General features: G+C 58.7%; 2 protein-coding genes across 6 annotated transcripts; one reads left to right on the top strand and one right to left on the bottom strand.

The window, feature by feature from the left end:
- Positions 1-1,733: 1,733 nt before the first annotated feature.
- On the top strand, positions 1,734-2,960 carry CLDN23 (claudin 23). Its single transcript, XM_069854873.1, has one exon. The coding sequence runs from the start codon at positions 1,839-1,841 to the stop codon at positions 2,538-2,540; it is 702 nt and encodes a 233-aa protein (XP_069710974.1). The 5' UTR covers positions 1,734-1,838; the 3' UTR covers positions 2,541-2,960.
- A 699-nt stretch (positions 2,961-3,659) lies between these two features.
- LOC138720002 (low-density lipoprotein receptor-related protein 2-like) lies at positions 3,660-20,482 on the bottom strand. Of its 5 annotated transcripts, none has more exons than XM_069855682.1 (33): positions 20,392-20,482; positions 16,953-17,072; positions 16,490-16,609; positions 16,177-16,404; positions 15,572-15,685; positions 15,356-15,475; positions 14,923-15,048; positions 14,621-14,827; positions 14,291-14,459; positions 13,994-14,162; positions 13,517-13,742; positions 13,022-13,147; positions 12,591-12,806; positions 12,069-12,377; positions 11,610-11,822; positions 10,859-11,416; positions 10,147-10,362; positions 9,503-9,741; positions 9,291-9,420; positions 8,790-8,968; positions 8,487-8,673; positions 7,941-8,162; positions 7,526-7,709; positions 7,036-7,237; positions 6,801-6,965; positions 6,338-6,538; positions 5,702-6,245; positions 5,438-5,566; positions 5,219-5,326; positions 4,895-5,131; positions 4,366-4,780; positions 4,009-4,144; positions 3,660-3,730 (listed from the first exon to the last, which is right to left on the bottom strand). In XM_069855682.1, exons 4-33 carry the CDS (start codon positions 16,238-16,240, stop codon positions 3,674-3,676), a joined length of 6,168 nt encoding a protein of 2,055 aa, XP_069711783.1. In that variant the 5' UTR covers positions 16,241-16,404; positions 16,490-16,609; positions 16,953-17,072; positions 20,392-20,482; the 3' UTR covers positions 3,660-3,673. The 5 variants fall into 5 exon arrangements, with proteins under 5 accessions (XP_069711783.1, XP_069711784.1, XP_069711787.1 ...); XM_069855683.1 differs by having other exon boundaries at positions 7,944-8,162; XM_069855686.1 differs by lacking the exon at positions 6,338-6,538.
- Positions 20,483-20,943: the final 461 nt, after the last annotated feature.

The following is a 20,943-nucleotide window of genomic DNA, read 5'->3' as shown; positions in this document are numbered from 1 at the left end:
GTGGTACCCAGGCTCACTGTGCCACCCAGCTCACCATCCCCCATCCTTTCTCCCCTAGAAAGACTAGATCTTCTCACAGCCAACTTCCATGTCACGTCCAAATGGAAAGGAGAAGAAACCAGCCTCAGGTGAAAGTCAGGATGAGAAGATTTCAGGCTTTTTCAGCACCCTAGGGCCCCTGTCAGGTGTGGGGGTCCCATGGCAGAAAGGAGCTTCAGGCAACACATCAGACAGGCAGCATTTAGTGGGCTGATTGGACACGTGGGTCCAAGGACAATGGGTGGGCTTGGCATGAAGTCAATCGCTGGAGTAGGATATAAGTTTAAAAGGTTAATGGGACAGAAAGAGAAACCGCGACCCCAGCTTGGTTTCCCTGCTGAAAAGTGACAAACAGTAGCAAACTAGTTGCATACAAGAAAGCCAGGCATCCCTGGTCTGGAGCTGTCAACATTGCTGCCCTACAGACGTGGCTGGGGACATGAGACTCTGGCTGAGTCCAACCCACCCCTATTTTCTGACTCGGCTGAGATCCAGTGAAGAACAGCTCTACAATCCATCCACCAAATGATCTATAACCCACAGAGCTGAAGGGCAGTGAGGACTCTCAGGGAATATCTGTAGGACAGAGGAGCTGGGAAGGGAGCTGAGGACCAAGCCTTCCATGTGGCCAAGGCCACAAAACCAGGAGGGCAAAGATGCTATGGGGCACAGTTGCAGCCAGCTCAGCTAGGTTTGCTCATCTGAAATAAATCCATAGGCGTTGCTGCCCTCCTTTGGGCTCAGCGTGACTGGCAGAAATTCAGGAAAACGTGGAGAGGTGCAAGACCCATGCTTTTTAGGGCTCAAATGCCCACACAGGGTTTTTCAAATGCCATGTCTGTCTCAGTGGACATTCAGGGACTTTTCTCACTGATAGTCAGGCTGCTGTGACTGCAGGTGACCTCTGAGCACAGCCTGGGGAGGAAAGAGCAAAGCCCAGCACAGGAGCAGTCCCTGAAGGACAGGGAGATGCTTGCTGGGATGATGGCGAGCAAGAAGATGAAAGCCAGGGACTGGGAAGGTCTCCTGGGCCTGGGGAGGACCACGGGGTCCTTGCTAACTCTGGGGACTGCTAGGATTTCATCTTGATTAATGATTTTCATTAAGTAATTCAGCTGAGAGTAAAACAAGTTCATGGTCACTTTAAGTGAGCCATAACTCATAACTTGAGCTGCCCAGGGAGGTGGTTGAGTCACCATCCCTGGTGACGAAGGGAGACGAAGTGCTCAGGGATGGTTTAGTAGTGGGCAGGTAAGGCTGGGCTTGATGACCTTAAAGATCTTTTGCAACCTAGTGATTCTATGATTCTGTAACAGGATCCTGCGATTTTCCAACAGGGAAGAGAAGGGACAGAGTGCTGGCAAGACCCAGGGTGATGCTGATGCCACGGATGACTGACTGACAATCCCATCCATGCTGCCTGCAAGGGGAGAGCCACGGGCTAACCAGTGACACAGAGGTTCCATGGTTCGCGCAGCCCTGGACGAGGCTGTCCCTGAAGCACCTGGGCTGGGTGCTGAGCTCCTCCTTACCTGCACTTCCTCCTGCACTTGGCACCTCCCCGCAGCCCTGGGCACAGCCAGGACTCCACGGCCTGCCCACGTACAGGGGAACCTGGGACAACTGCCCTACCACCAGGTACCTCTACCTGCACCAAGCCGCACTGCTTCTTCTGCCTAGGGGCAGGAAGCAGCAGTGAGCCCCTGCTCCCCTGGAGCCCCCCTGGACCTCTCTGCCTCCGGAAAGCAGGAGCATATTCAGAGACCCATGCTGGAGCCCACTTCACCCACCTTCCCAGGATGCGGACACCGGCAGCAATGATCGTGGGACTGGTGCTGTGCCCCTGCGGGCTCCTGCTGACACTCACGGGCACACTGGCACCCAACTGGAGACAGGTGAGCCTCATACCCCACCAGCCCATCGACCTCATTGTGGAGCAGGGCATCTGGGACATATGCAGAGAGCAACAGAGCACCCATGACCGCCTCTGTGGACAGTCCGATGAGCTGGGCTACTTCAAGCAGATGCCTGTGTGGGTGGCCCAAGGGCTGATGCCTGCTTCGCTGGTGCTCACCCTCCTGGGCTTGCTGGTGGCTGCCTTGGGGGTTCGTTGCTGGCAGAAGGAGCCATGGCATCTGCTGGCTGGCATAGCAGGGCTTGTGCTGCTCCTCTCGGGGCTGCTGAGTCTCGTGCCAGTGTCCTGGTACACCCATGAGCTGTGGGGACTGCCTGCACCAGATCGCAGCACGCTGGCTGTGGGCTACAGCTTGGTGCTGATCTACTTGGGAAGCTGCCTGGAGATCTCGGGGGGGCTGGCTCTTGCCCTCAGCTTCCACCATTGCTGCAAGGAGTGCAGGGCTCCCAAACAGTCCCCCAGCCCTGTGCTGGAGGTTGGGCCAAGCTCCACCATTGGGTCTTACCACAATCCCCGGGATGTGCTGGAGGATGAGCGAGAAGAACAACACTGGAGGAGCACCCTGCCTTGTGACTCTGACTTGTAGACCTAGCACAGGGATAGCAGCCCGCAATGGCCAGCCCAGCTGCCTGGGACAAAGAGCAGCACTGGCTCCTGCCCCTCCAAGGCATCCCCTTTCTCTTGGGGCACCTCAAAGCAGGCTGGAAAAAAAGGCCAAGCACCTGGCCTGAATCTCTGCAACCTCTTCAAAAGCCTGCCATGCAACAGGTTCCACGATTGTGCCAAAGCCGTGCTGGGTTGAGGACCAGCCCTGCTTCCAGTCCCTTCATGCAGCTTTTAGCTCATCCTACTAAACCACGCAGCAGCTCGGGCAAAGGCAGCTCTGGTGTTCCCATGTGAGCAAGGTAAAGGTTAGCACTGTGTAGCCTTCAGGGCTGGGAATAAGGGAGGGGAGCACCTCCCACATGTCTCTGCTCAACTCGGGGCTGTGCAAACAGCAAAATAAATGAAGAGGAACGGGTCTGTGCTGTGGGATGGTTATGGGCTTTCTGCCAGACAGGTGGGCTGAGAGCCAGTAGGTACATCTAACCTAGCTTCCCTGTGCTTTGCCTGAAGCAGGGAGGAAAGGTCTATAAAAGAGGACAGGCAGCTTTTATAACACCTTCCTCGAGGACTTTCCTCCCATGGTCAAAATCAGCTCTGGAAGAGGTTTCTCCTTCCTTAAGAACAGCCACTTTAGAGGAAAAAAAAGAGATCACAGGGGGAAGAAACAGCATATATTTCCCCTTTCATCAGTAGTTTGGTGCAAGGCAGTAAAACTGGTCTCACTGGTTTGTAAGGGACACTCAGGAGGTCAGAACTGCACCATAAAATCCTGCTTCATGCCCTGTATAACAGAGCAAGAGTCAACACAGCTTCCTTGCAAAGCTGTTTGGCCAGATTTCTACCTGAAGCAAGCCTTGCTACAGAAAGGACAGTGAATCAAGATGTCCTAAGTGTACTTAAGGGATGACAGAGGATGCACCCTGCAGTGAGGGATCAGATTAAGGTGGCTCAGAGTGTGTTGTGGCTGAAGACTTCCTGAAAAACCTCCCAAAGCTTTTTGCTCTGAAGTGTAAGTTTCCTAGAGCTTAGAGATCTGGGAAAAGCAAAAGCAACCTCCCCTGCTCTGCACATGAACAAACCACAATGGCACCAGAGAGGCTGCACAATGTTCCTTTATGAAAATACAGTCTTGGTGTGATATGATCCCTTCCTCAGTGGGGCTGGCAGCTCCTGCAGAGATTACAGACAGAGGTATGAGGGATGAGTCTGAGCCATCCTCCATGTGTCCACCCCACACCTTGGCACAGGCAAAGCGGGACAGCCCCTGCACCAGCCAGACTTCAGGCACCCCAAGGTCTTGTGCCTCTTCCCACCAGGAGGAGAGAGCTTGCCTCAAGACTGGGCACAGTGCGGGGTGTGGAGAGGGATATGCATATTGGGAGGCGGGGGTCGGAGGTGCCAGGTTGGCGGAGAAGTTCCTATCAGTGCCTGCTCCAGATGCTCCTCACCTCTTTCCCATCATAAGCTTCATTCACAAACGTATCACTCTTGGGGGGAAGCTCTTCCTCCTCTTCATCCTCTTCTTCAGGGTCACTTTCACGGTGGTACAATGTCAGCACCCGGGTGGAGGCAGTGCTGGAGGTCCTGAGGAGGAAAAAAAGGACACCAAGGATGGCATGGCCATCTCCTAGAGATGGGGTAGATCCCAAGGTCCTGCCACAGCCCCCAGTAATAGCCTGCCAGGGTGATCAGAGCTTTCTACATAGCCTGGGATTGCCCCAGCACACTATGCTGTATGTGGGCAGGGAGACTCTGTCCCTCTCCATCCTCAGCTGTATCTGGCCCAGCCCAGCACCACAGCTCACCTCCTCCGCCTGTCCCGCCTCCGCATGTAGGCCAGAGCCCCCACAGCAGCAGCCATGAGCAGCAGGAGCACGGCCACCCCCAGGGCAATGGGTCCTGCAACGGGCTGCACCTCTGCCTCCTCACAGTAGTCACCACGATAGCCCAGGGCGCAGTGGCACGTCACTCGCCCAGCCTCAATGGCACAGTCCCCACGCAAGTTACAGGTCTCGCTGCTGCACGGCACGGCCCCCAGCACCTCCTCAGTGCCAGGGGTTACCAGGGAGGGCTCTTCATGCTGCCGGGGGCCAGGGGCTGCGGGCGGGCTGGGACCAGGCTTGGGTGCAGCTGTGGGCAAGGCAGGTTTCTGTTCTTCCACATGGGACGTTCCTGATGGTGCCACTGCAGGGATCTGCGTCCTCACTTGCACAGAGGGGCCTGGAGGTATGGGCATAGATAGATACCTTTCTTACCAAACTGGGGGAAACCGGGCAGGCTCCCCTTATGCCCAGCCAGGACCCCTGCAGACCCTGGCTGTGGGCAGACACTCACAGTCAGACTCATCAGAGCCATCAGCGCAGTCAGGGCGTCCATCGCAGACCTGATCTCCAGAGATGCAGCTCTGGAGGTCAGCACAGGCCTGGAGCGGGGACTGGCAGGGTGATGCCAGCGTGCATGCCACCCCACGCACCAGGTGGTAGCCAGGGGAGCAGCGGCACTGCCGCCCTGCAGGGTTAGGCAGGCAGAGCTGGGCACAGCCCCCGTTGCTCTTTGCGCAGCCGTTGGTGCCTGCCAAAACAGTACAGGGTCAGCACGGCCACCACAGGGCACGGCTCAACTCCTGGTGCCCCAGGCTGAGGCAAGCCTCAGACCCACCTTCCTGTGAGAACTGGCTATAAATCCTCATGGCTACCAACTCCTGCTCCATCGGGAACCACCAGCTCTCGGCTGACTCCAGCCGACTGTGCCAGATCTTGCTGGAGCCTGGAGACACATGGAGTCAGCACTGCTCCACTTTCTCCTGCACGGGTGCACAGGGTGGGAGGTGGGGTCCCGCAGCCTGCACCAGGAACAAAACACAGCAAATGGACTCACCGTTTGTTGAGGTCATGCTCCAGAGCAGAAAGCCTTCTCCAACAGCAAAGACTGAGAGTCCACGCAGCCCTTCCCGCACCACTTGGAAACGGGATCCATCCAGCTCGATGCTGCTGATGGTGCCTCTCTCTGTAGGGCACAGATGGAGGGGCGTCAGATGTGGGTCACAGAGGACCTCAGGCTGCCCCTTGGGGCTGTGACAGGCGGACTGAGCACCTGCACCACCGCTACCCCCAGCAGCGTTCCAGCTCATCCCACACTCACCACGGTCTGCCCAGTACAGCCGGGTGCCAGCACCCCCGAAGGCAAGGCCAGTGGGAGCCCGGGCTTTCCTCCAGACCACCCTGTGGCCGGTGCCATCCATGGCTGCGCACTCCACCACGGCACCAGGTGCGTGGCTGCTGGCCACCGTAACAAAGCACATGGTGGAGGCACGAGGGCAGAGCACCAGATGGGCAGCACCCTGTAGCCCCTCACTGAGCAGTGCCAGGGACCACCGCCCCCCAGGAGCCGCCACGTAGATGCTGGGAGGCTGCTCGCTGATCCAGTACAGGTTGCCACTTAGCCAGTCCAGGGCCAGGGATGTCACCGTGCCCTCCACAGCCACTGCCTGCTTCCAGGAGAGCCGGCCCCAGTCTTTCAGGCGCAGCAGCCCGATGGAGTCACTCCCTGTCTCTGCAAAGTACAGGCTCTTGTCTTTCACTGCGTAGTCAATGGCTGTCAGGCGGCCCACCTTGGCCAAGTGCAGGGCTTGGTGGGGAGGAAGGTCTTGAGATCCAGGCGTTGTGGGCAGGTCCTTCAGGTAGACCTGGAGGAAGGAGGCAGCACTAGGACAGAGATCCCATGCCCCTGACAGCGGTGAGGATGGCAGCCCCCAGGGCCAGCTCCAGAGGACGGTACCTGCATCATGGTTGCTGAAGACACAAGGAGGACAAAGGCTGAATCATGGAGGGGGAGACATGTGGTCTCATCGGCAGCCAGCGTTAGACCGGGGGGACACCGACACTGCCCAGTGTGCCTGGCGCTTAGCAGGCACAGGTGGGAGCAGCCACGTGTCGCACACGGGTTTGGGGCCACGGGGCGCAGGGCTGGGTGTATCACCTGTGGGAAGGGGAGGTTCAGCCCCACAGCCCCGCCAGCAGTGGGACTGAGCATGACCAACACCATGCTGTGCTCTCAAAGCTCAGGGCAGGATAGTAAGGCAAAGATGCTTCAAGAGGACCAGACACCCTTGAACCCAGGGACTGCTGCCCAATAACCGCTAGGATCAGAGTACAGCTCCCAGTGGCTTCATAGGGCATGCAGGGTCGGGAGGCACAGAAGAGCTGGCACAGCAGGGTTCAGGGCTCCTCCAAGTTGGTACCTGGAGGCCGTGAGGCTGCCCATGTCGCTTGATCAGCACTGTCCTATTCTTGCCACTGGCTTTGTCCACCTGCTGCACGGACCATGCCTTCTTCTCCGACCAGTAGAGCTGCCCCTCGCACACAGCCACCGCGAAGGGGCTCCGGACCCAATCTAGTTGCAGAACCTGGCAGAGAGGCTATCAGCACCCACCCCAGCCCCCATCAGGGCCCCATCACCAGAGCCCCATCACACACCTTCACACTGGTGCCATCCAGACGTGCAGAACTGATGCTGCCTAGCTTCTCATCCAGCCAAAAGATTCTCCATGTGGGGAGGTCGAGGGCGAGCGCTGTGGGCCAGCCCAGCCCCTGGGCCAGTAGCACGTGCCGCCGACTCCCATCCATGGTGGCCTCCATTAACCGTGGATGGCTCCCCACTTCTGACCAGTACAGCAGCCTGGCAGAAGGAGAGGTGCTGACCCACAGAACTCCCACAGCATCATCCCAGTACCAGGGCATCCCAGAAGAGCAATATAGAGCCTTCCGTCGCATCAGGGACACACCAAGAGCACTAACCAGGAAAGGGGGAGGTGCCTGGGCTCCTTCTTCCCTAGTTGCACAGCCCGACAGCACCCAGGTGAGGCCATCCCAACTCTTCCCCAGCCTGTAGCCTGCCTCCATGCAGGAAAATGGGGCAGGACAGGGATGACAAGGAGGTCCCCATGACCTCTTGTCCCAGCCTTACCCTGCCAGAGGCTGGAGCACCAGGGAGTGGGGCCGGTCCAGGTCCCCGTCCATCACCACAGTGTACTCTGGTATCCCTCGCCAGGCAGACCCCAGGCTAGTGGCCAGTACCTGCCCTGCTCCTCCATCTGTCCAGTACAGGTTTCTCCCAAGCCAGTCCACTGCTATACAGTCAGATCTCACACCTGGAAAAAAACAAAGAATCAGCACCTATCGGGTGACAGCTGCATAGCTCTGTGTCACAATGTTCCCAGCCCCAGCCCTGGTCCCCTCCATCCCAGGAGCTCCAGCTCCCTCCAGACTTGCTCCCACCAGCACCCCTCCATGTAAGGGGACACAGCCTAGAATCCCACTGCAATCTGGAGATTGTACAGCCATAGAGAGACCAGCCCTGCTAGCCCCACACTGTCATAGACCACCTTTGACCAGTGTGCCTTTCTTGTCTGAGTCGAGGTCCTTCCAGCGGATGCTGTCTGTGGCCAGGTCCATCCAGAAGACCTTCCTCTCCACCAGGTCATAGTCAAGTGAGAAGACAACACGATCCTTGTCAGTGACCAGCAGCAGCTCCTCATGCCCACTCCGCAGGCCATAGGACAGCACTTCTGACTGCACAGCCACTAGCAATGTGGGCTCTGGTCCTGGGGAAACACAGAGACACCCAGCCCCTGCTCAGCGCCGGTGGCCACAGAGCTCCAGCACATGCTGGTAGGGAACATGGCCCTTGCAGGCATTGGAGCCTGCTGGGACTCGACCCTATCACACAGCATGTTCCCCAGCTAGTGTAGGTGGATTTTCTGACCAGCCACAGGCTGACAAGCAGCAGCTTACAGCTGAGTAGGGACGGGGGGGTATGTGGTAGAGGGGACAGGGCTCCCCATAGGCAGCAGGCACAGTGGGGACAGCCAGCACTCCCCTAGAATGGCAGGGAACCTTCAATGGTGCTTGGCCGTCCAAGATCTTACCAGTGAGTTTACAGACGTGGCCATCAGGCTCCAGGAGGTAGCCAGGCAGACAGCTACAGCTGTAGGACCCTGGAGCATTGAGGCAAGTCTGGCTGCAGGCTCCCTCACCCTGCTCCATGCACTCATCTATGTCCATGCAAGACACACCATCCTCAGCCAGCTGATAGCCCAGGTCACACCAGCACCGCTGTGGGGATAGGGGCTGTCAGCATCCACCCTCCGGGACACAAGAGGATTCCTCCTGCAGCTGGACCAGGGCAGCATGACAGGGCAAGCCCCTGGGCCAGGCTTCCTAGCACTCACAGGGCCCTGAGGTGAGGAGTAGCAGTGATGAGCACAGGACAGCTGGCAGGGCACAGAGCAGTTCCCTGCCTCGTCCGAGCCGTCCGCGCAGTCCTGCCGTCCGTCGCACACCAGGGATGCATTCAGGCAGGACCCCAGCCCACAGGGGTACTCGTGACTTAGACAGGGAGCAGGCTGGCCTGCAGGGACAAGCAGGGAAGTCTGCCCTGAGCCTCGACAACCAGCTCCTTTTGCTCAGCTGAGGCAGAATCGGCTGCTCCCACAGGGTGCCTAAGGCTCACTGTAGCCACATCCAGAGCTGTGCCTGTAGTCCGGCTCCAGGGTCATAGTTGCAAGGCCACCAGACCTACAGGGCAACAGCTGCCCAAGGCCTGGAGCCACCACAGGTGCTGGAAAGAGGCAACCAGCACACAGGGGCTTTCGCCTCAGCACAGACACCTCCCCACCCACCAACCACCCCTGGGTGAGACATAGAGGGGATAAAAGCCAAGTGTTGCTCACAACCAGCTTCATCAGTGCCATCAGCGCAGTCACTCTCTCCATCACAGCGCCAGATGTCAGGGATGCACTCATGGCCGCGGGAGCAACTCCACTGCTGGTCTCGACACAGCTCTTCCTCCCAGGGACAGCTCTGCAAGAGCAGAGGGTGAACAGAGCCACCAGTCCTCCCAGGAGCAAGAGGGGACAGGCTGTGTTCCCACCCCCGCACCCACCTGCTCATCCGTGCTGTCCCCGCAGTCAGAAATGCCATCGCAGCGCCAAGCCTCCGGCACACACTCCCCGCTTTGGGGACATGCCACCTCGCCTGTGCGGCAGAGCAGTGGCCGGGGAATGGTGCAGCCTTCCTCATCCGAGCCGTCCCGGCAGTCGCTGTCACCATCGCAGCGCAGGGCCAGGGCCACGCACTGTCCATTCTGGCAGGAGAATTCGGCTGGGCCACACTCCTTCAGCACTGCAGGGAGGGCCAGGGCTGAACAGGGCACTGTCCCCATCCCCATTCTCCATCATCTTCACTGGAACAGGCTGCCCAGGGAGGTGGTTGAGCCACCTTCCCTGGAGGTGTTTAAAGGATGGGTGGATGAGGTGCTGAGGGACATGGTTTAGTGTGTGATGGAAATGGTTGGACTCGATGATCCTGTGGGTCCTTTCCAACCTAGTGATTCTATGATTCTATGATTCTATGATCATCCCCATCCCACCAGCATGGCATGGTGCTGAGTAGGGTACAACCTCCCCAGCTGCTTAGCAGGTTGCCCAGGGCAGTGCCTGCTCCTGGATCCACAAGAAGCCTGGTGCACCCATCCACAAGTTAGGCAACCCCCAGAAGCCCCTGTCCCACCCAGCCCCAGGGTCTCACCACAGCCCTGCTCATCGGTGTGGTCCAGGCAGTCAGCGTGGCCATCACACAGCCAGCTCTTGGGGACGCAGCGGGTGGCAGCATCGCAGCGCAGGGCACACTCCTGTGTGGGGGTCCAGCAGCCCGTCTCATCAGAGGCATCGGGGCACTGTGGCACCCCATCACAGCGCTCCCCAGCCCCAATGCACGTGGCTCCGCTTGCACAGTGGAAGGCCCCTGTGGAGACAAAGCACCTCGCTAAGCCTGCAGTAGGCAGTTAGGGTGCCCAAGACCCTCTCCTAAACTTGCAGCAAGCTAGAATAGCCCCATGCTACAGCAAGAAAGCTTGGTCCCTCCTAGCCAGTGTGTCTCCAGCAACCTAAGTTCTGAGCGAGGTGACTGAGGCAGTCTCAGCTCAGCCACTTGTAAGTCACCATGAGCAGTGGGGTCAGCCATGTCTGAGGGGCATGGTTTAGTGATTGATAGGAATGGTTGGACTCGATGATCCGGAGGGTCTTTTCCAACCTGGTGATTCTATGATCCTATGATTACTTTCTGACTCCCAGCACCTCCAGCCCAGTGCCAAGCTCAGAAGAAACCAGCTTGCCACATCACAAGCATCAGAGCCCAGGACACATTCAGACCTTCCCAAGACCCAATCCCACCAGGAATGAGCCAGAAGACCTGGCACAGGGCAACTCAGCTGCACAGGGGACTGAAGAACAGCTTCTACCTGGAGTGTTGCAGAGCTGAGCACAGCCATCCTCATCAGAGCCATCTGCACAATCCTTCTCCCCATCACACATGTATTCCTGGGCCACGCACTCAGTGCCATCACGGCAAGCCATGTGCGTGCGAGGACAGGACAGATGGAGGACTGGGGTCAGGGGGTGTGCAGTGCTGGACAGGAGGGGTGGGGTATGTGGCACTCCCCGTGCAGAGCTGGTTGGGCACTGGGTGGTACTATTTGGCTGTGGGGTAGTGGTCTTGGTTGTCAAGGACTGAGTAGTGGTGGTGGTGGTAGCTGTCCGCACTGTGGTGGTCTTGGTTGTTGTGGTCTGGGCAGTGGTTGGCACAAAGGTGATCGTGGTTGACGTGGTCTGACTGGTGGTAGTTGGTGTTGTGGTAGCCTTGCTGGTTGGAGGAGTAGTGGTGAGCACACTGGTGGTCTTGGTTGGTGTAGGTCTCATGGTGGAGGTGTTGGGCCAAGTAGCAGTAGTGCTTGTGGTTGTCCTTGTAGTGCTGGTCACAGGTGGAGGGAACGGCAGGGCAGACCCTTTGCTTGGTGGCACTAGCAGAGGCATAGACATGGGAACATGAGCCCGGATTTATGGTCGTTCCCTCTCCACACTCCAGGCATCTTCAAAAGCACCCCACATGGCCATCAGCAGCCAGGCACCCTGCCCCAGCTCAGAGCAACTAGGGTTACCAAGCCCCTTCAGGTACTGCACTGGTGCCAGGCACAGAGCCACAGCCATACTTACCAGCCGGTGGCTCCAAGCCCACGAAGGCCACTGCATCTTGCACATCTGCTGCTGGCATGGACAGCACAGGGGCCAGCGTCCTCCGGTCCCACAGCAGCAGAGCCGTCCCATTTGCCGACACCAGGTATGGCTCAAAGGCAGCCAGAAGGCCATGGGACCAGCTGGGTGCCAAGGTGACTGCTTGCCGCTTGGTCAGACTCAGCACCTGCAAGCCTGTTGAGGCAGAAGGGTGGTAGGACCCTGGGTCCTGCACGCACCCCTCATGACCCACACCGTGCCCCCAGAAAACATAGCTAATGCAGGGACCTCACAGCTGAGGCCAGGGTTCCAGCCACGGCACAGCATGCTGCATGAGCAGCCACAGCCCGGGCAGGGACCTGCTGCATGTAGGGTGCTGCTGGTCACTCTTGCCTAGAGCCACCACGTCTGCTCCCTGCTCCAGACACCACCAGGGCTCACCCAGGGCTGAGCTCCAGAGCAGACTGAAGGCTCTGCTGTCCATGGCTGCGGGCAGGTCTCCAGGCCACGTCTCATTCCAAGCATCCCGTGGAGCACCCCCGGCCAGGCTCAGCTGCTGCAAGGGCTGCCCGCGAGCCAGCCAGTACAGAGCGCCCCGCTGCCAGTCCAAGAAGAGATGCTGGATGCTGCTGCGAGCACGGTGCAGGATGCGTGAGGACAGGTCAGATACCTGGATCACCCCGATGTCCCTCCGGTTACATGCAAGCCAGTACAGGTTCCCTGAGCTGACGTCCACGCGGGCAGAGCAGACTGGGCAAGAGCAGGAAGGCAAGCAGTTACAAGGCTGTCCCATGACCTACTGGGGGCTGGGTCTCCACAGCCCCTAAGACCAGGACACAGGTGCCTGGTGCCTCACTGCAACCCCAATGTGGGCAGCATGGGACAGCTGTGCTCTGCACGCAGGAGATCTTCAGGAATCATCAGAAAGGGGATCATGCCCTCTGTCACCCCATGGGGTCTCACCTGGCAGCACAGTCCTGATGGCCTCTCTTCTGCCAGGATGCCCCACAACACGCAGCAGCATGCCACGGTCATCTGTCCCATAAAGCACTGACCTCTGCCAGTCCACATCTTGCAGATGGAAGAGCTCCTGCCACTCCTGCACCCGTTTGCTGTGTGCTCCAGGGCCCACCTGCACCAGGTAGATGACCTTCCCCGATGCATACACGATGGACAGCTCTACAGGGTACAAGGGCAGTGCATGAGCATGACTGAGGGGTCACTGGATGGGGTTCACCACCATGAACTAAGGCAGAAACATAACAGCACTGGTGCTGGGATGATGCTGGGAACCTCATCCCACCAAAGCCACAGCCCCTTATGGCCCTCCTCCAATTCCAACAGGGATGCACTCTGCCCCAGATAGCCAAGCCCACCTTGCAGACCCTGCTCACCTGCACACTTCCCTGATGGGAGGAGGAAGAGGCCCTCTGGACATGCACACTTATAGCCCCGAGGGTGCACAGGGGACAGGAGGCAAAGGTGACTGCACAGGCCCGGAGCACATGCAGCAGTGTCCCCTGGGAGCAAGGGGATAGAAAGAGCTCAAGCAGCCATAATCCTCAATGCCTCTCACAATCCCCCCAAAAACACAGGCTGTCCCAGGCCTGGATACAAGTTGCCTATTCCATGCTGGGCAGTAGTGTCACATGAGGTAGGAGGTCTCAAATCTACCCGAAGCTACGGGACTCAGCAGCTTTCCAAGGGGTTCATACATCCCTTCTGTCACAACCCCACTCTGCAGGAACAGGACAGCCACTAAGCAGGACCTGGTAAGTTCCAGGACCCGGTAAGTTCCAGGACCCAAGCACAGCCACCCCTAGCACGCAGGAAAGTGGTGGGGATGCTGCGAACCCTGCACCAGTTCAAGTACTCATCAGGGTACTCACGAGGAGGCTGCTGCAGTGCGTGCAGCACAGTGAAAGCTGAGATGGGGGCGCGGAGCAGCACTCTGTGCTCCTGGGGAGAGGTCCGGGTGGCCATCACCAGCTCTGTGCCATCAGTCCAGAAGAACCGGCTCTCGAACACGGCCAGACCCAGTGGCTCCATGTGGCTCCGCAGGACAGCAGGAAAGGAGTGGCGCCCGCTGCCATCCACCCGCAGTGTCTCGATGGACTGGGAATAAAGTAAGGTATGGTCACTATGTGACCGCCCACAGCCTGGCACCATCTGGCAGCCAGAGGGCTCACAGTGGTGCCCTCCCCTCCCAGCCCAGTGACGTGCCCCAGACTTGGATATCGATCTCTGCTCCCTCCCACGCCTTGGCCATAGCCACAAGGAAACCGGGGCCACAGTCCCAACTCCTGCCTCATCACCTTCCAGAACCCCAGGGGGCGGGCAGAGCCCTGCTGCCTCAATATCCCTACCTCCTTGTACTCGCTGATCCAGTACAGCCTGCCAGCCATATGGTCCAGGCTCAGCCCCACAGGCCCCTCCATGGACACTACAGTAAGCTCCCGACGGTTTGAGCCATCCATGCCGGCTGCAGCGATGACTGTCCGGCCCCTCTGCCCACGGTTGACCCAGTACAGGGACCTGAAGGCAAGCACTGAGCACCCACTTCATGGCATAACGCCAATGCTGCCACAGCAGTCACGACACAGTCAGCACTAGCATAGCTCGCCAAGGAGCCCAGGGCCGACCCCGTCTCATTCGCTCCTCACCTTGCAGCTGGATGCACTGTCAGCTGCTCTGGTGCCACATCCTTCCCCAGCACTGTCACGTAGCCCCGGCCATCGCCCAGCCCCACGCAGATGGCTGTAGGGTGGCTGCTGGCCCAGTACAGCTGCCCTGTGAACCAGTCCACGGAGATGCTGTTCACCTCCCCAGCGTCTGTAGAGATAGAGCAGTTTAAATCACGCAACCCCTGCTCCAGACTGGGAGGCAAAGCTCCAGTTGCCCCTTCTTCCATTGGAAAGGCAGGGCTGGGATGGCAGGCCAGGTCTCAGCACCCCAGAACCAGTAGAGCAACCAACACCCTCGCTCCTCTCCACCTGCATAGAGTGGCCGTGTGCCCTTCCCTGGGAGGCGAGCACGGAGCTCGCCATTCTCTGTCAGCCAGAAGTAGGTTTCACGGAGCAGGTCGTACACCAGGGCGTGGGGTTCGGTCTCAGTGGAGAGTAGGGGCCGGTAGGCTTGGGTCCGCACATCCAGAAGAGCTAGGTCGTGCCCCACAGCTACCAGGATCTGCGTCGCGTTGTCTGCCAAGGGGAGAGAAATGTCACTCAGTGAGAGGAGACCCAGCTAGTTGGGGGCACTGCCCTCAGAAAGCCCAGGGTTCCCCGGTTTACCATACCTGCCACTTCACAGATGGTGCTGTGCCGCAGGGTGTAGCCCTGGAGACAGCTGCAGCTGAAAGCACCTGGGGTGTTGCTGCAGAGCTGGCTGCAGGGACCATACTCCAGGGAGCACTCGTCCACATCTGTGGGGACAGGCACTGCCACGAACCTGCCACACAGCTGGCCAGCCACCCCCAGGACAGCACCACCACTGCAGCCCCAGGGATCACAGGCAGGGTCCAAGACATGAGGACCTGGGCCCAGCCCCAAAACGCACCAGCTTCTGCTAGGATATGACCTAGACCCAGCCTTTGCAGGGACAGGTGCGGCATGCAGGTAGGAACAGGGCTGAGGCAAACATTCCTGCATAGTGCTGGCGCCAGGGAGAGCCCAGTCTCATCAGCCAAGGCTCCGTGTGCCTGGAACACATGCATCCTGACCTTTCCTTACCAGCACAGTTCTGCCCGTCTGCCTGCAGCACCCAGCCAGCCCCGCAGGAGCACTGCACTCCCCAGTGCGTGTCAGTGCATGTCTCTGTGCAGCCCCCGTTGCGCACGAAGCAGCTCAAACCTGGGAGGACACAGCGGAGGGATGACATGGCTCAGGGTGGCTCTGCAGCTCCCCCTGGCCCACCGGGGTGCTGGCCAGCAGCTGCAAGCAACTCACCACACGTGCTGGGCTCATCGGTGCCATCCAGGCAGTCATCCTCATCGTTGCACATCAGGGACTCCAGGATACATTTCCCCTCATCACACCGCACCATGCCAGGTGGGCAAGGGGCTATGGCACACACAGCTCAGCTCAGGAGGGCAGATCCTCCATACCAGGTGGGCACAAAAAATGCTGTGGGTCGCAGACGCATGGGGAGGACCCACAAAGCAGCAACAGGTTCCTGGGATGCTTGCCACCATCCCAAGGGGAGCTGGGGCCAAGGAAGGTGAAGTATTCCCTACTTTAATGGCTACAAATTGGAGAGGGGAAGATTTAGGCTAGATATAAGGAAGAATTTCTTCACAAGGACAGTGGTGAGGCGCTGGCACAGGTTGCCCAGGGAAGTTGTGGATGCTCCATCCCTGGCAGTGTTCAAGACCAGATTGGATGGAGTCTCGGACAGCCTGGTCTGGTGGGAGGTGTCCCTGCCCATGGCAGGGATGGCAGAACTGGATGATCTTTAAGGTCCCTTCCAACCCAAACCATTCTAGGATTCTATGATTCACACATGGCCTGGACAGGTCTCACACCACTGAAGAGCATCCAGGGTGCTCACTTACCGCAGATATCTTCATCCGAGGAATCACCACAATCATCAACCCCGTTGCACTTCCATTCAGCCATGATGCACACCCTGTTCCTGCACTGCCACTGCTCAGGCAGACAGGGCTGCTGGGGACACCCCTCCTCATCCCAGCCGTCCTCGCAGTCCTGGTGCCGATCACACAGCTCCCAGTGTGGGATGCAGTGGTGGGTGCCAGGACACTGCACCTTCTTCGCCTCGCACACTGCAGGAAAAGAGCAGCACTCACACTGTGCCCTGTGTCCCCAGCCACCTGCGCTCAGCCCCCTCCACCAGGAGACACCACATACCACAGTCCTGCTCATCAGAGCCATCCAGGCAGTCAGCAGCACCATCGCAACGCCAGCTGCTGGAAACACATCGGCCATCGTCACACTGCCAAACGTGGGGGTCCCCACCACAGGCAACATCTGCAGGGACAGCACACAGTCACCAGGACCTACCACTCCAGCACAATCACGAGGCTCCCTTCTGTCCTGGTGTGGGGCAGGTGTGGGCAACGTCCGGGGGCTCTACTGAGGTGCTGGCCCACAGCAGCCCCACAGCAAGGCTCTGTAGCAGGTGGGGGCTGCCTTGCTCAGCACAGGGTCCCAGATACGTCCCCATGCTCCAGATATCCCACAGGAGCTACCAGCAGAGCTAGCAGATACCTCTAACTTACCCCGCCCCCTCCGTCCCCCTCGATGCCCACACAGCACAGCCGCCCAAGCCACCCCATGATAAGATGATGGGTGCTGGCTCCTCCCCACTCACCGCACTGCTCATCCGTCCCACCAGGACACTGCTGCTCGCCATCGCAGAGCCAGGGAACAGGGATGCAGGCAGCACCGCAGGTGGCCTGGCGTGAGGCTGCACATGTGGGGTTAGTGGGCACTGCGGGAAAGAGGGAGCACAGACACTCATCAGCCCAGGCAGCCATGCTGAGAATCCACCAACATGCACCCTCTGCAGCCCCCCTCGGGGTTCCAGCACAGCCCCATGGAGGGAGAAACTGGCCCCAGACAGGGTCACCCCAGTACCTCTTGCAGGGCTGGAGGGAGAACTGCAGCTTCTCATTTCCCCTCAGGGAAGGCAATGACCCACCCAGACCTCCTTGGCAGCAGGACAGGGCTCCCCAGGGTGGAGGATCACTCCCAATCCCCACGGTGGGAAGGATGCCATGTGGTGCAGGGGCTCCCAGATCCCCAGGGGAGGATGGGGACACACCAGGGGACAGGGCTCCCCAGGGTGGAGGAACACCCCCAACCCCCACGGTGGGAACGATGCCATGTGGGGCAGGGACCCCCAAATCCCCGGGGGAAAGGATGGGGACATGCTAGGGTGCAGAGACCCACCCAACCCTCCTTGGCAGCAGGAGAGAGCTCCCCAGGGTGGACGGACATCCCCAACCCCTGTGCTGTCCTGGTGGGAGGGATGCCATGTGGGGCAGGGACGCCCAAATCCCCGAGGGAGAGCATGGCGACACGCCAGGGTGCAGGGACCCACCACCCAGCAGGACAGGGCTCCCCAGGGTGGGAAGGATGCCGTGTGGGGCAGGGACCCCGAAATCGCCGGGGCAGAGGACGGGGACACGCCAGGGTGCGGGGCCCCTCCCGTCGCTCCCCCCGGGGATGGGGCTCACGGGCGCGGCGGATCCCGGCGTGGCTCCCGGTCAGCGGCAGGAGGAGGCCGAGGAGGGCGGCGAGGAGGAGCGGCGGGGGGCGACCCATAGCGGCGAGGGGGCGGCTCCGGGGGGCCCGGCCGGCGGGAGGGAGCGCGGTGCGGCGGCTGCCGGCCGCTTTATCCCCGGGCACGGGCACCTATTGGGTCCCCATAGGCTGATCGCTGCCCCTTATGTGGGGGGCGAGGGGGGTGGCACCTGCGCCGGGCGTGGGAAAGCGGCGGCAGCCTTGAACGCCACCTCCCCGCGACCTTGGGGGCTGCGAAGAAGCCGCCGGAGCACAACAAGAGAGCAAAAAGAGGCGGCTGAGGGAAGGTAAACAGCCCGGCGAGAGGATAAGGCACCTGCCGCCGCCTGGGAAAGGAGCCCCCGGGCATTGCCAGAGCCCAGGAGGTGACCCCGGGGGAGCTGCCTGCCTGCTGCGAGACCCCAGGCTCCTCCGAGGCTTCTGGCTTCCCACCCGGCTGTCTGGGGAGGGGGTTCTGCCCCTCTGCTCCTCTCTTGTGAAACCTCACCTGGACCACTGTGACCAGGTCTGGAATCCTCAACATAAGAGGGATACTGAGCTGTTGGAACCTGTCCAGAGGAGGCTACAAGGATGATCAGAGGACTGGAGCACCTCCCAGACGAGGACAGGCTGAGAGAGTTGGGGTTGTTCAGCCTAGAGAAGAGAAGGCTCTGAGGAGACCTTATAGTGACCTTACAGTACCTGGAGGGGCTACAAGAAAGCTTGGGAGGGACTCTTTACAAAGGCTTGTAGAGACAGGACAGGAGGCAATGGGTATAAACTGGAGAGGGGCAGATTTAAACCAGACATAAGGAGGAATTTCTTCACTATGAATGGTAAGGTGCTGACCCAGGTTGCCCAGGGAAGTTGTGGCTGCCCCATCCCTGGAGGTGTTCAAGGCCAGGTTGGATGGGGCTTTGGGCAGCCTGATCTAGTGGGACATGTCCTTGCCCATGGCAGCAGGCTTGGAATGAGATGATCGTTAAGGTCCCTTCCAACCCAAACCGTTCTATGAGCATCTGTCCACCACAGAGACCAGTATGTGCTTCAAGCACATCTGTGGCCCATGTGTATTTGACCTCTCTAGCCCTCACCGTGAACCCTCCCCGTGCATGAGCTGAATCTGGGCAGTTGTTGCTGTGAGTACACACACTCACACACACACCCGCACACACCCACCCCTGTCTGTCTAGATGTTTTCCAGGCACATACAAGGAGTGTTTGCTCAGGAAAGGAAAGTTCTGAGATGATCTCCTGCACAATGTGGAAGAAACTGGGTACCATCAACAGAGCCAACACAGAGGAAGTACTCTTGGCACAGCCAAGACTTTTGGGAGCTCGGGGCAGAGGCACCACAGATGAGGTGGAGAGACCAGGGTGTAGCACAGCTCTGGGTCAGATGGCCCACAGCATTGACATGAGGGAGATACCACAGGACCAGAACACAGAGAGAGAGACCATTTGTACCAGGATATGCTGCCCGTGAGTGCTAGGTAACCTCCTGTACCAATGGCATCACAGCACAGCCCTAATATATCCCTTTTTAGGGAAAGGGTCACTGGGCACTGGAACAGGCTGCCCAGGGAGGTGGTTGAGTCACCATCCCTTGAAGTATTCAAAGTATGGGTGGACAACGTACTAAGGGGCATGGTTTAGTGATTGATAGGAATGGTTGGACTCGATGATCCAGTGGGTCTTTCCCAACCTGGTGATTCTGTGATTCTATGATTCTAATATGCACCTGTACCAGAGCAGCAGCCCAGGGAGCAGATTTACCCCATTGTCTTCTCCCTGGGACAGCATCCCAGCACCCCATGGCAATTGGTTTCCCCAGGCACCCCCTGGGAGCATGGGGGGTGCAGGTCCCAGGGGTGACAAGCAATCCTGGGACGGGGACGCCAGGCAAGGGGCTTCTAGTGGTCAGGGGAAGGAGTGGAAAGACAGATAGATGCACAACAGAGCACTATCCAGGCACTGCAGGCCATGCAGAAAGCCCCAATGCCCTCATCACCCCTTCAGGCTAGCACTGAGAGCTGTGGGAGGTCCCTGGGGATCTGCCTCATCTGCAGGGACCACTCCAGCTCTGCCACCCCCAGCATATGCTCTTCTCTCCGGGATGTCCAGCACTGACTCCACCCAGAAACTGAGCCTGTATTGCTGCAAAAGCCAATCCAAGGAATGGGACAAAGACTCTCCCCAAGGGCAATACCTCTGTGATGAGAAGGAGGAGAACAGCAATTTGGGCAGGTCCCAGAAGGAACCATCCTGCTTCCTTGGGGAGCCCAGGGAGATGCTCAGCATATATGGTCTTCCTTCTTTCCATGTCCTTTCCTCAGGCTGGAAAGGGTCTGTGGTAGTCTGCCCAGATCGATGTGCAAGCCTCTATTAGTTGTCTGGGCCAGGAGATATGTGCAATACTCCTGGGAGACCCGTAGAGTCTCCTCGCCCATCTCCTCTTGTGTTGTATTTAATTCCAGCATGGCTTTTGCCTTCCCTTGATATCAGGCTCCTTGCAATGGTGTAACCACTTAACTGCTTGCAGCAGCTGGCTGGAAAGGGCAGGTGACAGCAGAGGGACTGTGGAAAAGGATCCAGAAGTTAGTGGGTGCAATAGAAATCCCCGTTCACCTGAGCATTGCCTTGGGCAGCTGGGACAGCAGTGATGGAAAGAACACCTGTTGTGGCGAGCCTCTTAAAATGCTTTAAATAAACCAAAACACAAAAACCAAAAAAACCCCATGATTTATGTCAAAGTATTCTAAACGCGTGTCTAATTAGAAAAACCTACAGGGTTTTATGCACAAACAGCAGCCTACTGCACACAGTTATATTCATACACACATACAGTGGTGTTTGCTCTACAAGGTAATGGGGTCCATCCATCCCCATGTCATTGTCCCATCCCTCCCCCACCAACTTTTGGCAAGATTTCTTGGATATTTTCAGGTTTTTCTTTACAACTCCATCAGTGAGGGAGTCTCCTTTTCTCACTGACATTTAGATTCTCCCTTCTCTGCCTCCAAGCTGAGGGAGGCTTTAGATAGCAGGAGACTCCCACAGAAATGACGAAAGGAAGT

Source organism: Phaenicophaeus curvirostris, chromosome 4 (assembly GCF_032191515.1).
Source record: "Phaenicophaeus curvirostris isolate KB17595 chromosome 4, BPBGC_Pcur_1.0, whole genome shotgun sequence".
NCBI classification, from domain to species: Eukaryota; Metazoa; Chordata; class Aves; order Cuculiformes; family Cuculidae; genus Phaenicophaeus; species Phaenicophaeus curvirostris.
The sequence above is the reverse complement of the archived record's forward strand: the minus strand, read 5'-3'. Positions and strand labels throughout refer to the sequence as shown.

Coding starts and splice junctions, on each gene's coding strand:
- CLDN23 (XM_069854873.1), top strand. CDS start 1,839: ATGCGGACACCGGCAGCAATGATCGTGGGACTGGTGCTGTGCCCCTGC.
- LOC138720002 (XM_069855682.1), bottom strand. CDS start 16,240: ATGGCTGAATGGAAGTGCAACGGGGTTGATGATTGTGGTGATTCCTCG. Junction 12,378..12,590: donor CATCAGGACTGTGCTGCCAG/GTGAGACCCCAT, acceptor GCTCTTGCCCAG/TCTGCTCTGCCCGCGTGGAC. Junction 6,539..6,800: donor GGCAGCCTCACGGCCTCCAG/GTACCAACTTGG, acceptor CCCTTCCCACAG/GTGATACACCCAGCCCTGCG.